Source organism: Canis lupus, chromosome X, assembly GCF_003254725.2.
Source record: "Canis lupus dingo isolate Sandy chromosome X, ASM325472v2, whole genome shotgun sequence".
Classification (NCBI taxonomy): Eukaryota; Metazoa; Chordata; class Mammalia; order Carnivora; family Canidae; genus Canis; species Canis lupus.
This window is the reverse complement of record NC_064281.1, coordinates 88,761,123-88,773,457: the sequence shown is the minus strand read 5'-3', so window position 1 is coordinate 88,773,457 and position 12,335 is coordinate 88,761,123. Positions and strand designations below refer to the sequence as shown.

Sequence of the window (12,335 nt, the reverse complement as noted above, 5' to 3'; positions counted from 1 at the left end):
AGGACTGTATTACACATTACTCATTTACACAAATCCTTAAAATGGTACCATGAACCACTTGCTGTCAACTAGGGGTGATTCTGCCCCACAGGGGACATTTGGCCACGTCTAGAGACATATTTGTTCCACATACTGGGGCTGTGCTACTGACACCTAAGGGGTAGAGGCCACGGAGCCCAGCTAAACCACCTGCAATACACAGGACAGCCCCTTCCGGCTCCAGCAAGGAATGATCTAGCTCCAAATGGTGATGGCGAGAAGGTTAAGAAAACCTGCCATAAACAATCTCCCCTCACTGGTTATTTGGATCCCTCATTGTTTAGGTCTTCTGTATATCACAGAACAGTGAAAAGATTGAGTGAGATGGGAACGAAGGAAAAAGGGAGGAACGGATAAGGAAATTCTGGTAAATTGGAGAAAACCCTCTGAAGCCCACTGGGACTCTCCTTAATTCGGTCCCTGTAATTCAGCTCCAAAAGCCTAAATTGAACAACCGTCACTTTGTACAGTACACCAGAAAAAGAGAATACTGGGCGGGGGTGGGGTGGGGGGGAGGAATCTGGCAGACATTACTGGCAAACCACGAAGGGGTAGAAACATGCAGAGACTAATGATTATGTAAATGCCTTTATTTGAACTAATGCATTGCTACCAGATTACATCACTTTTCAGAGTTAGCGTAACATTATGATCTCAGAAAGTACAGCAAACAGCTTGACAAAGCAAGAGTACATTAAGTCTTACATATGTATTTTTATTTTTTAGTGACCTCATCTCCTTGTTTTAGGTGTAAAATTAGAAAATTTATGGTATGCTTAGCATGCTTGGCCTACTGTATCCTGTCCACGTTCTGAGCACACTCTCTCCTCAAAAGTGTCATATTCAACAGCATTTTCAATCTAAAGAGAGAGTTTGATGATACAAGTTTTAAAACAAATAAGCATATATTGAACCAAGTCTTTTAAGACAAAATATGTCAACTGTTTACAGCTTGGGTGTGAGAGGGTAGATGCAAAATCAAGGAACACTTTTCCTCTACCTATAATGTATGGTTTTTACGTACTTGAAGACCCCTTAAAAAAAGTAGCAAAATCAGCAGTCTTATTTAATGTAATCAAAATATCCTTAAATGTACAAAAAAGATCACGTAGAAAGAATACTGTAAAAAGATACTGATTTTAAGAATAAAAGAATACGAAAAGCTTCTATTACATTCTGCACAGCCAGTTACTTCTGCCAATTTTCAGTACTACAAAGATAAGCGAAGGATACTCCTGTCCAAATATCCTCTGGCCACAGCTCTCAAACAAGAACTAGCATCCTGGATGGAAAGCAAACTTATGGTCTAATGATATTCATATCGAATCATCTAAGCAAGTCCCAAGAGGTGGACATTCTAAGGGGTGGGGGGAAGATACACAGAAACGACAATACAGCAATGGGAAAAGTCAAGGCTAGCGATGTAGGAGGTGGGAGTAAATGATTTGGCCATGAGTGCATTTCAGGTGTGCCTGACAAATCCGACTTTGACTCCAGGAAAGAGGAGGTGTTTCCATTAAAACTCTTTCCCCTGTGAGTTCTCAAGATGAGGAGTCTTGTGAATCACAACTAGGAGTCCTTTGAATGACCAACGGTTCCTTAAGCCATGAGCACTGCACCTGGGAAGAGCTGACCTGCTAATCATACACCTGGGAGCAAGGTTGTTTTTTATTCCCACGGGTGATTTTTACACCCTCTTCATCCCCCTGCCCATCAAGCATGCAAACACGGTCATGACCATCTTGGGCTTTACTTCCACAAGGTCTTCGGGGAGAGCGTACACCCTGGCTCCAATTCTTCTAGCCATGGACACGGCGTACCTATTGGCAACAAAAATCAAGATGAACCCCTTACTAGCCAAGGACAGGAGATGAGACATCTGTTTCCTCTTATAAAAGCATTTGGCTGGGATGTGAAACTTTCACATTGAAACTTCAAATTGGGATGGCTTTACGTTTTGTTGGTTTCTGTTTTGTTTTGGCGGTCACTCTTGAGTGACATCCCATTTCTAAGCTCTGATGTTTGGGACTGATTTTATTCACCCCTCTTCTGCAAGGAGAATTACTTTTGGAGCACTGACATGATATGAAGATGAGAAAAAATATATATAATTATCCAGATCGGCTGTACGGTCAGTGTTGATATGTTCATTGAGCACATAACAGGATAATGGATGCTCTCATGTGATCTTAAAGATGAGGGGTGGAAGACTATGTCACATGTCTGATTCCAAGCTGCTCTGGGAGATGCAGTGCAATCTTCCACACAGTCAAAGGAGGGGAGAGAATTTGGAAGGTATGTGGACAGAGTGGTCAGAACAAAGAAGACAAAAGGTCCACAAAATAAGGGAGGAAAGAACTTTTGTGTCCAGCTCAGGAAATCGGCAGGAGCATACTACAATTAATACACAAGACATTTCTAGGGGTTTTGTAACACAAATTTGTAAAGATGATCAAGTTTCTGAAAAAGGAAGTTTTTCAGTGGGCTGATCTTCAATGTATGCTAATCAAGCTTTCATGGGTTGCCTAGAAAACCAGGTCTCACAGTCTAGGTCTTTGGTGAAGAAGGGAAGTGACAGGTGGAAAGGCCCTTCTCCATATTGCTGAAATGCAGACAACTTCCAAAGCACAGTGTCAGTGGCAGGTTAAGCATCCTGCTCATTTAGGGAGCAAGATAATAAACTCAACATATGTAGGAAAGGTGATCTGTGCATGGTAAAAAAAAAAAAAAAAAAAAAAAAAAAAAGGACAGCCATAAATAATGTGTTTCAAAAGAAAGCGTGAGGCAGAAGAATATTCTTAGCTAATTTTCTCCTTGTTGGAAGTTTGTGTAGCTGAGCTGCATTAAAACACAAACTGTAGTATTTCGGTAATTCCCTAAAGCAACAGCTGATTGAGCCCCTACTATGTCAGACGCGATGCTAGGCTCTTAGATATTTAATTCATTGCCAAATCTCTCAGCTAAGTATTACTGCTCACATCTTTACTGATGACGAGTCTGGGGCTCCAAGAGGTTTCCCTCAGGTGATACCGTTCTTACATGGTAGGACCTGAGCGAGAACGCAGACCTGCCTGGCTACAAAGCCTGTGCTCTTGCCAGGACATTGTCAGTATCATCGGTGTCTCTTACTTGGCATTATTGTGCTTGTCATCCTCTGTCAGGTTGCCGCTCTTAACAAGGTCATAGTTTATGCAGCCCGGCTGGATGGCGTCAATTAAGTCCACAACTGCCAAACTGGAGCTGATCGTCTTGTCCTAGTGTCAAAGGACAATACATCCGAGAGTTTCAGTTTGTACAGACTGGCGCGGGGTTACTCATATAAAGTTGCCATACACCCCGCCCGTGAGTGACGGGGGTCTTGCCATCAGCACAATGCAAATTCACGCCGACAAACCAACCAAAGGCTCTCCTTCCAAATGACTGACACTTCCTAGCAACCATAATGGTTAAGAGTCAAATGTGCAACTCTTACCTTGAAACTCTGAATGGAAGTTGATTTTCCAGCTTCAGCCAATGTTCTGTTCACCCAGCTTACGATGATGTCATCATTAGCTTTCTGCCCATCCCCAAGGTCTTCCAGAACATTGAGGGTGTATCTAAACAAAGAAAGGGAAGATGAGGTTTGAATCTACTTCATGAGAAAAGAAATGCGAACAATAGAAAGGTGCTTTCCCTTCAATTTCTTTTCTTCCATCCTCAGGTTTGAAAGACTAAAGATTTCAGGAGAAGAAATTCATTCTCTCTCTCTTATATATATATATTATATATAAATTTAAAAAAAATATATAAAATCATTCAAGTAGCAGTGGCTCACCACTGATTGGCCCTTTGCAGGTGGTGCTGGTGGGGGGGTTTCAGAGCTTTCCCGAGCGAGCTCAGCAGTCTAGCAGGTACCTTCTCTGTACTAGTCCAACAGTGGCAATGACTGCAAAGCAGCCGTGCTTTGGCTGGTCCTCGACCATAATGAATGCTTTTCGGCATTCCAGTTGAGAGATCTTTTTCAAATGGATACATGGGCTGTTCAGAATTTTTTGCTGTATTTTTATTGGCTGACACTAAACGGGGCTCACGTTTACGGGCCAGGCTTCCTATTAAAGTCAGGAAATGGGCAGCCCGGGTGGCTCAGCGATTTAGCGCTGCCTTCAGCCCAGGGCGTGATCCTGGAGACCCAGGATCGAGTTCCACGTGGGGCTCCCTGCATGGAGCCTGCTTCACCCTCTGCCTGTGTCTCTGCCTTTCTCTCTCTCTATGTCTATCATGAATAAATAAAAAAGATAATAATAAAAAAAAAGCCAGGAAACGTTCACGGCTCTGCGGCCTGACTTTCCAGGAGGCACCCCCCCCCCGCATCCCCGCGAACATCCAGCATCTCTCCAACTGCAAACCTCTCGTGGTCTCCGACACGCCTGCCAGACACTAACACAGACTGAGTCATAGACTGTTAGGCCCGTGGGGCTTCAGCAGGTCCTGCTGTGCACCTACCTTCTCATCAGCTGCCAGACTAAAGCTAACGTCAGCGTTTGGTTTCCATCATTCAGGTCTTGCCCTCCGATCCCAACCAGGGAGAATTTGGCAGGATGCTTCCCCAGTTCAACAGCGTAGTTGCAGTTTTCTAGCTGGAAACCCACAGAGAGTAAACCGGTGAGGATTTTTCGTGTGTTTCAGCTGCACGCGCACGCGGTGCCCTGAGCTTGACCCATCAAAATCAGTAAGAGATGGTTCCTATTCTCCAGAAGCTCAGATTCACGAGTTTTTCCGACAAAAGAAACAAACGGAGCATAAAAACGGCCTGTAACAAATGTATGCAGCAACTTAACGATCTACCTTTTTCATGTTGGCTCCGAGTTTTGGGTATGGAGGCTTATTAACCTTACTCCAGTCGACAGGAACTTTAATTCGTTCATACAACTGTAAGATTACCAGGGCATCCTGCAGGTCACTAAAGATTTAAAAATCATTTAATCAGTGTTTTCAGACAGCTGGGCCTTTGTTTCCTTAAAAACAATAACAGTATGCCAACTAAAACATAAAATCACAGATAATACCCAAGGCTCATATTTTCTAACAGTTTGTCCTAAAGATAGAGCTAACACAATCTCATTCGCTTAAAATACTTATTGAGGGCTTCTGGTTGGCAAGGTACTATTCTAGAAGCTGGGCACACAGGACAAAAATCCCTGGCCTTACACTAGAGTCAGACACAGAGAGAGACAATAAACAAGTATATGGATAAATAGATAATTTGATTCGGGGGTATATATAACTGCTATGAAGATAACAAGAACCAGGGTTAGGGTGGCAGAGTGTTAGGTGGTGGTCAGGGTCTGAATTAGTGGCTTGAATATAGTAAGGGAGTAAGGCATTAAAGGCAGAAAAGAATATTCCAGGCTGAGAGAACAGTTGAGTACAACGGCCTCAAGACATCATGGATGGTCTACTTAAGGCATTCCCAGTCTCTGTTTAAAGATAAGAAGGATCTGTTCCGTAGGGGGCTAGAAAGACATTCATACATTCTTTCACTTAACGATCATGTAAAGAAAGAAGCTGGGCTTCTGTGTATTTGGAAAATGATAATGGATGTCACCATTCAGCACTTCCAGTCAAAGTAACCAGTGTAAACTGACATCTGGAAAATGTTCAGAGCCTTAGTTCTTTCTGGGACATCCATTCACAATGTTCCTGACTGCTTAAGATAATAGTATAAAAGGCTTACGCATAGAGATGGTTTACATGGGGATTAACTCCAAGAGAATTCATCCAGTTACGGAAGGTTCTTTCTTCACGAGTTTCTCCTATTAAGAATATTCACAAAATTTATATATTAATTAAACACCTTGTATATGTGCATATAATATCAATTCGTGGGTAAGATTATTTCATTTCCTTTGGTACAGATCTAGAGGTTTTCTCCAGTATGAATCTCTAAACATTCTCTCTAAATATGTTCTCTCTAGATACAGGCTTATTTTTAAAATATTTTTTGAATTTATTTTAAAATCGAAGAATACATTATAACCAGCTACACAATTTAGAGGTCTATGAATTTTTAAAAAATTTATTTATTCATGAGAGACACAGAAAGAGAGACAGAGAGAGGCAGAGACACAGGCAGAGGGAGAAGCAGGCTCCATGCAGGGAGCCCGACGTGGGACTCAATCTTGGGTCTCCAGGATCAGGCCCTGGGCTAAAGGCGGCACTAAACTGTTGAGCCACCCGGGCTGCTCCGGTTTATGAATTTTTTATGATCTCTTCCCCCTTCTAATGCTTCCCCAATATTTCCCCAAATCCTTATACCTCAAAAGCAACTGATGTTATCAGTTTTACATTAAAAAATTTTTTGGGGAGGGGTGGTCATATGAACTCTCTATACTCATGAATTTACTTATGTCTTCCCTCTACACATTTATAAATTCTAAGCTACACATGAGTACTCCTTTTCCATGCCTATATTAAAGGAACAAATTGCATGAAACCTGAAAGCATAACATTTAAAGATTTTATAGTACTGCCAGGGATGCCAAGGAATGACTGTTATATTTGTTCATTTTGAACCTTCTACTTCATGCATATATAATCATACTGGTATCATCCCTTTCTGTCAGCTGCCACTTTTTACTCAGCCCTTGGGTCTACTTCCAGCAGATATTTGCTAAAGGAAAGTGGAGAAGGAAACTTATTCAGTCAAAATCCTGGAATCACCACGTCCTCTGTATTTCTAGTCTGTAGACCCGCACATTAGAATGTGAGAAACCTTCAATTACCTTCCAGTAGAGTCCAGTCAATATCCTGGTTCTCCGGCTTGGTTAGTGCCGGGTATTTATTAAACAGGTTAGCCACAAAGGCTAAGTTCAGTTTGGGGTTTCCACTGACCACATCAGCAGGGGTAACAAACTGTCTGCAACCTAACTTGTCAGCCTGTTGAAGCATACTCTCGGCTCTCTTCAAATCATCTGTTTCCTGTTGAAGTAAAATAAGAAGGCATCTTTTAAAAGGCTATACTAAAAATATAGAAATGTTTCCCTACAATGATAGGCTGGATATACAATTCGACTTTCTCTTAGCCAACATATGGTGCTTATTATAAAATTGTTTTGAATGCAACAGCAAAAAAAGTTGGCCGAATTTGACTGCAGTACCTCAAAAACACCCTAGGTGGCACCAGATCGCTTAGCTCAGTATAAAACCTTTCATTGAATTGGGATTATTACGTCGCTCTTGCAATAACTCCTCAAAAAGCTAAAACTGTTTAACGTTTCAATTGGACCCTAAAGAGGGTGGGAGACAGAAAAAGAGAAATTGTGAGAAAATATTTTAAAAATAAAAATCAAGAATAGCAGTTTCCAAGAATTTAATTTCAGGTTTAAAATGCATATTTCAAATAGTAGTTTTCCTTTGCAAAGAATTTTTGTTTTTCTGGTCACTGTTTGTTTGTCAGCGAAGGATACTAAATGTTATACATTGAAATATTCTTTATTTTTAAAGATTTTGTTTATTCATTCATGAAAGACACAGAGAGAGAAGCAGAGACATAGGCAGAGGAGAAGCAGGCTCCGGGAGCCTGATGTGGGACTCAATACCCAGGACTCCAGGATCACACCCAGAGCCAAAGGCAGATACTCAACCACTGAGCCACTGAGGCGTCCCTGGTCACTGTTTAACTTTTCCACCCAGGCAGATGCAGAGTTGCTCATTTCTGTAAAGAATACTTACCTCCAACTAATTCCTATGACTCCTCACTTGTAACCTTCTCTATCCTTACCCCATTCTATTTTCTCCCCTCTGGAAAGTCAAGTGCCCAGTTCTGGATTTTTCTTTTTAAAGGTTTTATTTATTCATGAGAGACCCAGAGAGAGGCAGAGAGACGCAGGCAGAGGGAGAGGCAGGCTCCCCATGGGGAGCCCCATGTGGGACTCGATCCCAGGACCCCGGGATCATGACCTGAGCAAAAGGCAGATGCTCGACCACTGAGCCACCGGGGTGTCCCTACCCCACCTCCCACTCTGGATTAACAGGGGTTGGTGAAGAATTTAAGTTATCTAATCATTTCAGCCCAATGTCAAAAACACAGTTTCTCAGGCACCCACTACTCCCACCTCCCAAGGCTACAAGTGAAAAATCTGGAGCCGCAGGAAGAACAGTGGCTTTTGGATCTTCTGTTTCTGGTGACCTACACTTATAAAAGAACAGAGTGGCACACTGGGACGTTACTACATCTACACGCTACAGTTTTGCCCCAGGACAAACATAAGCACTTCTGTGGAACAGTGTCACACGAGAAAGGGGTTTATAATCTTGTGGGGAAAGGAGAAATAAAGGTAAATGAAGCTTGAGGAATGTTACATTTATTTATTTATTATTTATTTTTAAAGATTTTATTTATTTGAGAGAGAGATAATGAGAGAGATAGCAAGAGAGCTCACAAGCAGGGAGGAGAGGGAGAAGCAAGCTTCCTGCTGAGCAAGGAGCCTGATGTGGGGCTTGATCCCAGGACCCCAGAACCATGACCTGAGCTGGAAGCAGAGGCTTAACCGACTGAGCCACCCAGGCGCCTCTGAATGTTACTTTTAAATTAAACCTGTCCAGCATGTACAATTTGACAGTCTTAACTTTGTCTTCAATGGGTGATGCTATCTTCAATCAGTTTAAGAACACCCCCCGCCATTTAAAAAAAGATTATATTTATTTAAGAGAGAGAGAGAGTGCGAGAGCTCAAGCAGGGGGAGGGGCAGAGAGAGAGGGAGAAGCCGACTCCCCCCTGAGCAAGGAGCCTGATGTGGGCTCCATCCCAGGACCCTGAGATCATGACTCTTAGCTAAAGGGAGATGCTTAACCAACTAAGCCACCCAGGCGCCCCTTTAATTACGTTTTTTAACCTCCAGTGAGGTGCCTTGGTTGTAGAGGACTCCAGAACAATGTGTATTTATTGTGCTATGCTTGTTACCTTCTGCAGAACAATCCATAAGCCTCCAGCAGCTGGGCAATTGAGTTGTATTCAACCCTTTCTTCAGGGTTCTCTCTGAGCACAGTGATTTCCTCTCATAGAGCCTATTTTATTTCTTGTAACCTGTCCGTTATTACTTTCATATTGTTTGCTTTATGCTATTTGCCAGCTTATTTTAAAATCCTTTCTTTAGGGCAGGCCGGGTGGCTCAGTGGTTCAGCGCTGCCTTCAGTCCAGGGCCTGTTCCTGGGGATCCGGGATCGAGTCCCACTTCGGGCTCCCTGCATGGAGCCTGCTGCTCCCTCTGCCTGTGTCTCTGCCTCTCTCTCTCTCTCATGAATAAATAAATAAAATCTTAAAAAAAAAATCCTTTCTTTATTGATCATCTTGGCATTCCTAACAAAGCATGGGTAATACTGGAATATAAGGAAGCTTTAAAATAGGAATAAAAATATTTTAAATAGTCAAATATAAAATAGTGAAATAAAAAATAATCAAATCAAAAATATGTATATGCCAAAAGAACTTACTTCAGCCCCTACCCCACACCACATCTGAAGTTAACCCCAAACATACTATATTTCTAAATGTAAAGCCTCTAACTATAAAACCTCTAGGAAAAAACATAGGAAGAAATATTTGTGACCTTTTTAGGCTAAAATTTCTTAGACACAAGATCAAAGCATGATCCATAAAAGAAAAAAAATGACTAAATCTGACTTGGCTAAAATTAAGAACGTCTGTTCTTTGAAAAACATTTGAGAGAAAATATTTGCAAGTCACATATCCAATCAAGGACTCATGTCAAAAATATGTAAAAACACTCAAAACTTGCTAATAAGAAAACAAATAATGCAATTAAAAGTGGGCAAAATGTTTGAACAGCAACAAAACATAGATGGCAAATAACCACATAAAAAATGTTCAATATCACATGTCATCATGGAAATACAAATTAAAACCACAATGCCAGATCATTCCGCACCTGATAGAATGATTCAAGTTAAAAGGACTAACCATACTACAGTGTTAGTGAGGGTGTGGATGGACTGGGACTTTTACATACTGCCGATAGCAACATAAAGTGGTGCAACCACTTTGGAAAGTGAATTGGCCACTTCCTAAAAAAGTTAAACATACACATACCTTACTACTCAGCCATTTCACTCTTGGGTATTTACCAAGGAGAAACAAATGCATATATTTATACATAGAGTTCTATTTGAATGTTCATAGCAGCTATATTTGTAATAGCCCCAAACTGTAAACAATCCAAATGTTCATCAACACGTGTATGTGTAAACAAATTGTGGTATATCCATTCACCAGAATAGAATTCACAAATGAAAAAGGAAAGCATTTTATGATACATGTGACAACATGAATTAATCTCAAAATAATTATGCTGAGTGAAAGAAGCTAGATGCAAAAGGAATACATACTGTAGGGGTCTGTTTACATAAAACTCGCAAAAATTCAAACTAATGTAAGGGGAAAGAAAGCAAATCAATGGTTGCTTGGGATGGGGGAGTATGGGATGGGGGCAGGAAGGCATTACAAAGGACCATGAGAAAACCTGACGTGATACTGGATATATAAAAATCAATCATCAATCAGGCCCTAAGGAAGGTAATAAGGCTGAAAAAGATGAAGGACACTGACCAATAAGGAAAAAGTCCGAAAAAAAGGTCCCTGCTGAGCAGAGAGCCCAATGTGAGGCTCGTCTCAGAATTCCAGGATCATGGCCTGAGCCGAAGGCAGATGACTGAATCACCAGGTGCTCCGAGACAGACAAAATTAACCATCATTTTTTGCCTCAACAAGAATGTTTCATGATCAACCAGGGAAGACTGAATGAAGAAGAGGCGTATCAAAATCAGAATCAGTTAGTATACTGGTGCCATTTATGCGGGCATGAGGTCACCCGGCTAGCCTTCCCAGACAGCTCCTGAGTGCACAGGATGGCTCCTCATCCATACCAAGTGACCCAAACAAAGAGTTCAGTTCTGGTAAGGGCAGTGTAAGTGGTTTAGCCAGTGTAATCTACTCAATCTGACTGCATAATAGTCTAGAAATATGGATTTTCTAAATTAGTACAGTGCATTCTGTAACTAACGGGTCCAAAGAACAAACCAGTGGATCCTAGAAACCTGAGACTAGATTGTCTAGTCCAACTCCTTACTTTATGGATGAGCAGAGTGAGATCCAATTTGGGGAAGAAATCTGTCCAAGGTCACTGAACAAATGAATGATGTGACCAGGGAACATGGTCCATGAGTGAGTCCCCAAATTGGATTTCAGGGATCAGCAGTTTGTAAACACATATTCACGTTACTCTCAACACAGGAACATTAGAGATGCATATATGCATATCTAGTCATTAAATCTTTCACTGTGATTATAATCCAAACACTTGGAAAAGGTTAGTTCTCACCACTTATTTCCCCACCCTTGCTTTGAATATTCTATGCAATCAATAGAAGCCAACAGAGCCATTATTTTTTTTTTTTTTTTTTTTTTTGGGACATGACCCTTTTTTTTTTTTTAATTTTTATTTATTTATGATAGTCACAGAGAGAGAAAGAGAGGCAGAGACACAGGCAGAGGGAGAAGCAGGCTCCATGCACCAGGAGCCCGATGTGGGATTCGATCCCGGGTCTCCAGGATCACGCCCTGAGCCAAAGGCAGGCGCCAAACCGCTGCGCCACCCAGGGATCCCAACAGAGCCATTATTATAGAACTCACTAATAAACTATCAAACCAAAGCTAATCTTTCTGCCTTTGATTTATACCCACAACAATAAATTTTAAAATAATGCTCAAAATTTTCAACACCATTACGTGCAATTACAAAAATGCTTGTTATTTAGAAGAAATTGGCACTATTTTTGCAAGACTGTAGAATTCAAGTGAACACCTATACTTACGTTGAAACCTGACATGTTAATATCTATCCGCGGTTCACCTTCCTTTTGTCCTTTTGGTGCAATTTGATTGAGAAGATGGAAATAGGCTTTGGAATCCTACAAATGAATTGAAAATCTCAGTGAGATCACATTGACAAAGAATGAATATATCCCATTGTCCTATGTGTGGAAGGATATTTGCATTAGATTTTGTGAGAATATATACATGGCACAAATCTCTGTCTTCTAATCTAACAGATCTTCCCCCCAGAAAAGTCCATCTATCTGGCCTAATGTCTGCCTCAAATACAGATAACTGGATTTTATCATGACTCTACAATTGATTAACATTACCAATACAATGATGCTCGTAAACAGGTAACTAGTTCTGTACCTTCACTGAATTACTGAAGTCAATAAGCTTGGTAGATAAAACAGGCAAGAAAAGA

General features: G+C 41.2%; 1 protein-coding gene across 12 annotated transcripts in view; it reads right to left on the bottom strand.

The window, feature by feature from the left end:
• Positions 1 to 611: 611 nt before the first annotated feature.
• Positions 612 to 12,335, bottom strand: part of PLS3 (plastin 3) — a 91,162-nt gene continuing 79,438 nt past the window's right edge. For 6 of the 12 annotated variants that reach the window (XM_049107649.1, XM_049107646.1, XM_049107648.1 and 3 more), the window contains 9 exons: positions 12,281 to 12,307; positions 11,908 to 12,003; positions 6,801 to 6,996; positions 5,753 to 5,831; positions 4,864 to 4,978; positions 4,522 to 4,655; positions 3,512 to 3,635; positions 3,169 to 3,293; positions 612 to 1,859 (listed from right to left, as the gene is read on the bottom strand). In XM_049107649.1, coding sequence (XP_048963606.1) covers positions 1,727 to 1,859; positions 3,169 to 3,293; positions 3,512 to 3,635; positions 4,522 to 4,655; positions 4,864 to 4,978; positions 5,753 to 5,831; positions 6,801 to 6,996; positions 11,908 to 12,003; positions 12,281 to 12,307 — 1,029 coding nt within the window. In that variant the 3' untranslated portion in view covers positions 612 to 1,726. The remainder of the gene's footprint in view (positions 1,860 to 3,168; positions 3,294 to 3,511; positions 3,636 to 4,521; positions 4,656 to 4,863; positions 4,979 to 5,752; positions 5,832 to 6,800; positions 6,997 to 11,907; positions 12,004 to 12,280; positions 12,308 to 12,335) is intronic. The other 6 variants (XM_035712373.2, XM_025431347.3, XM_049107652.1 and 3 more) reach the window with 1 other exon arrangement.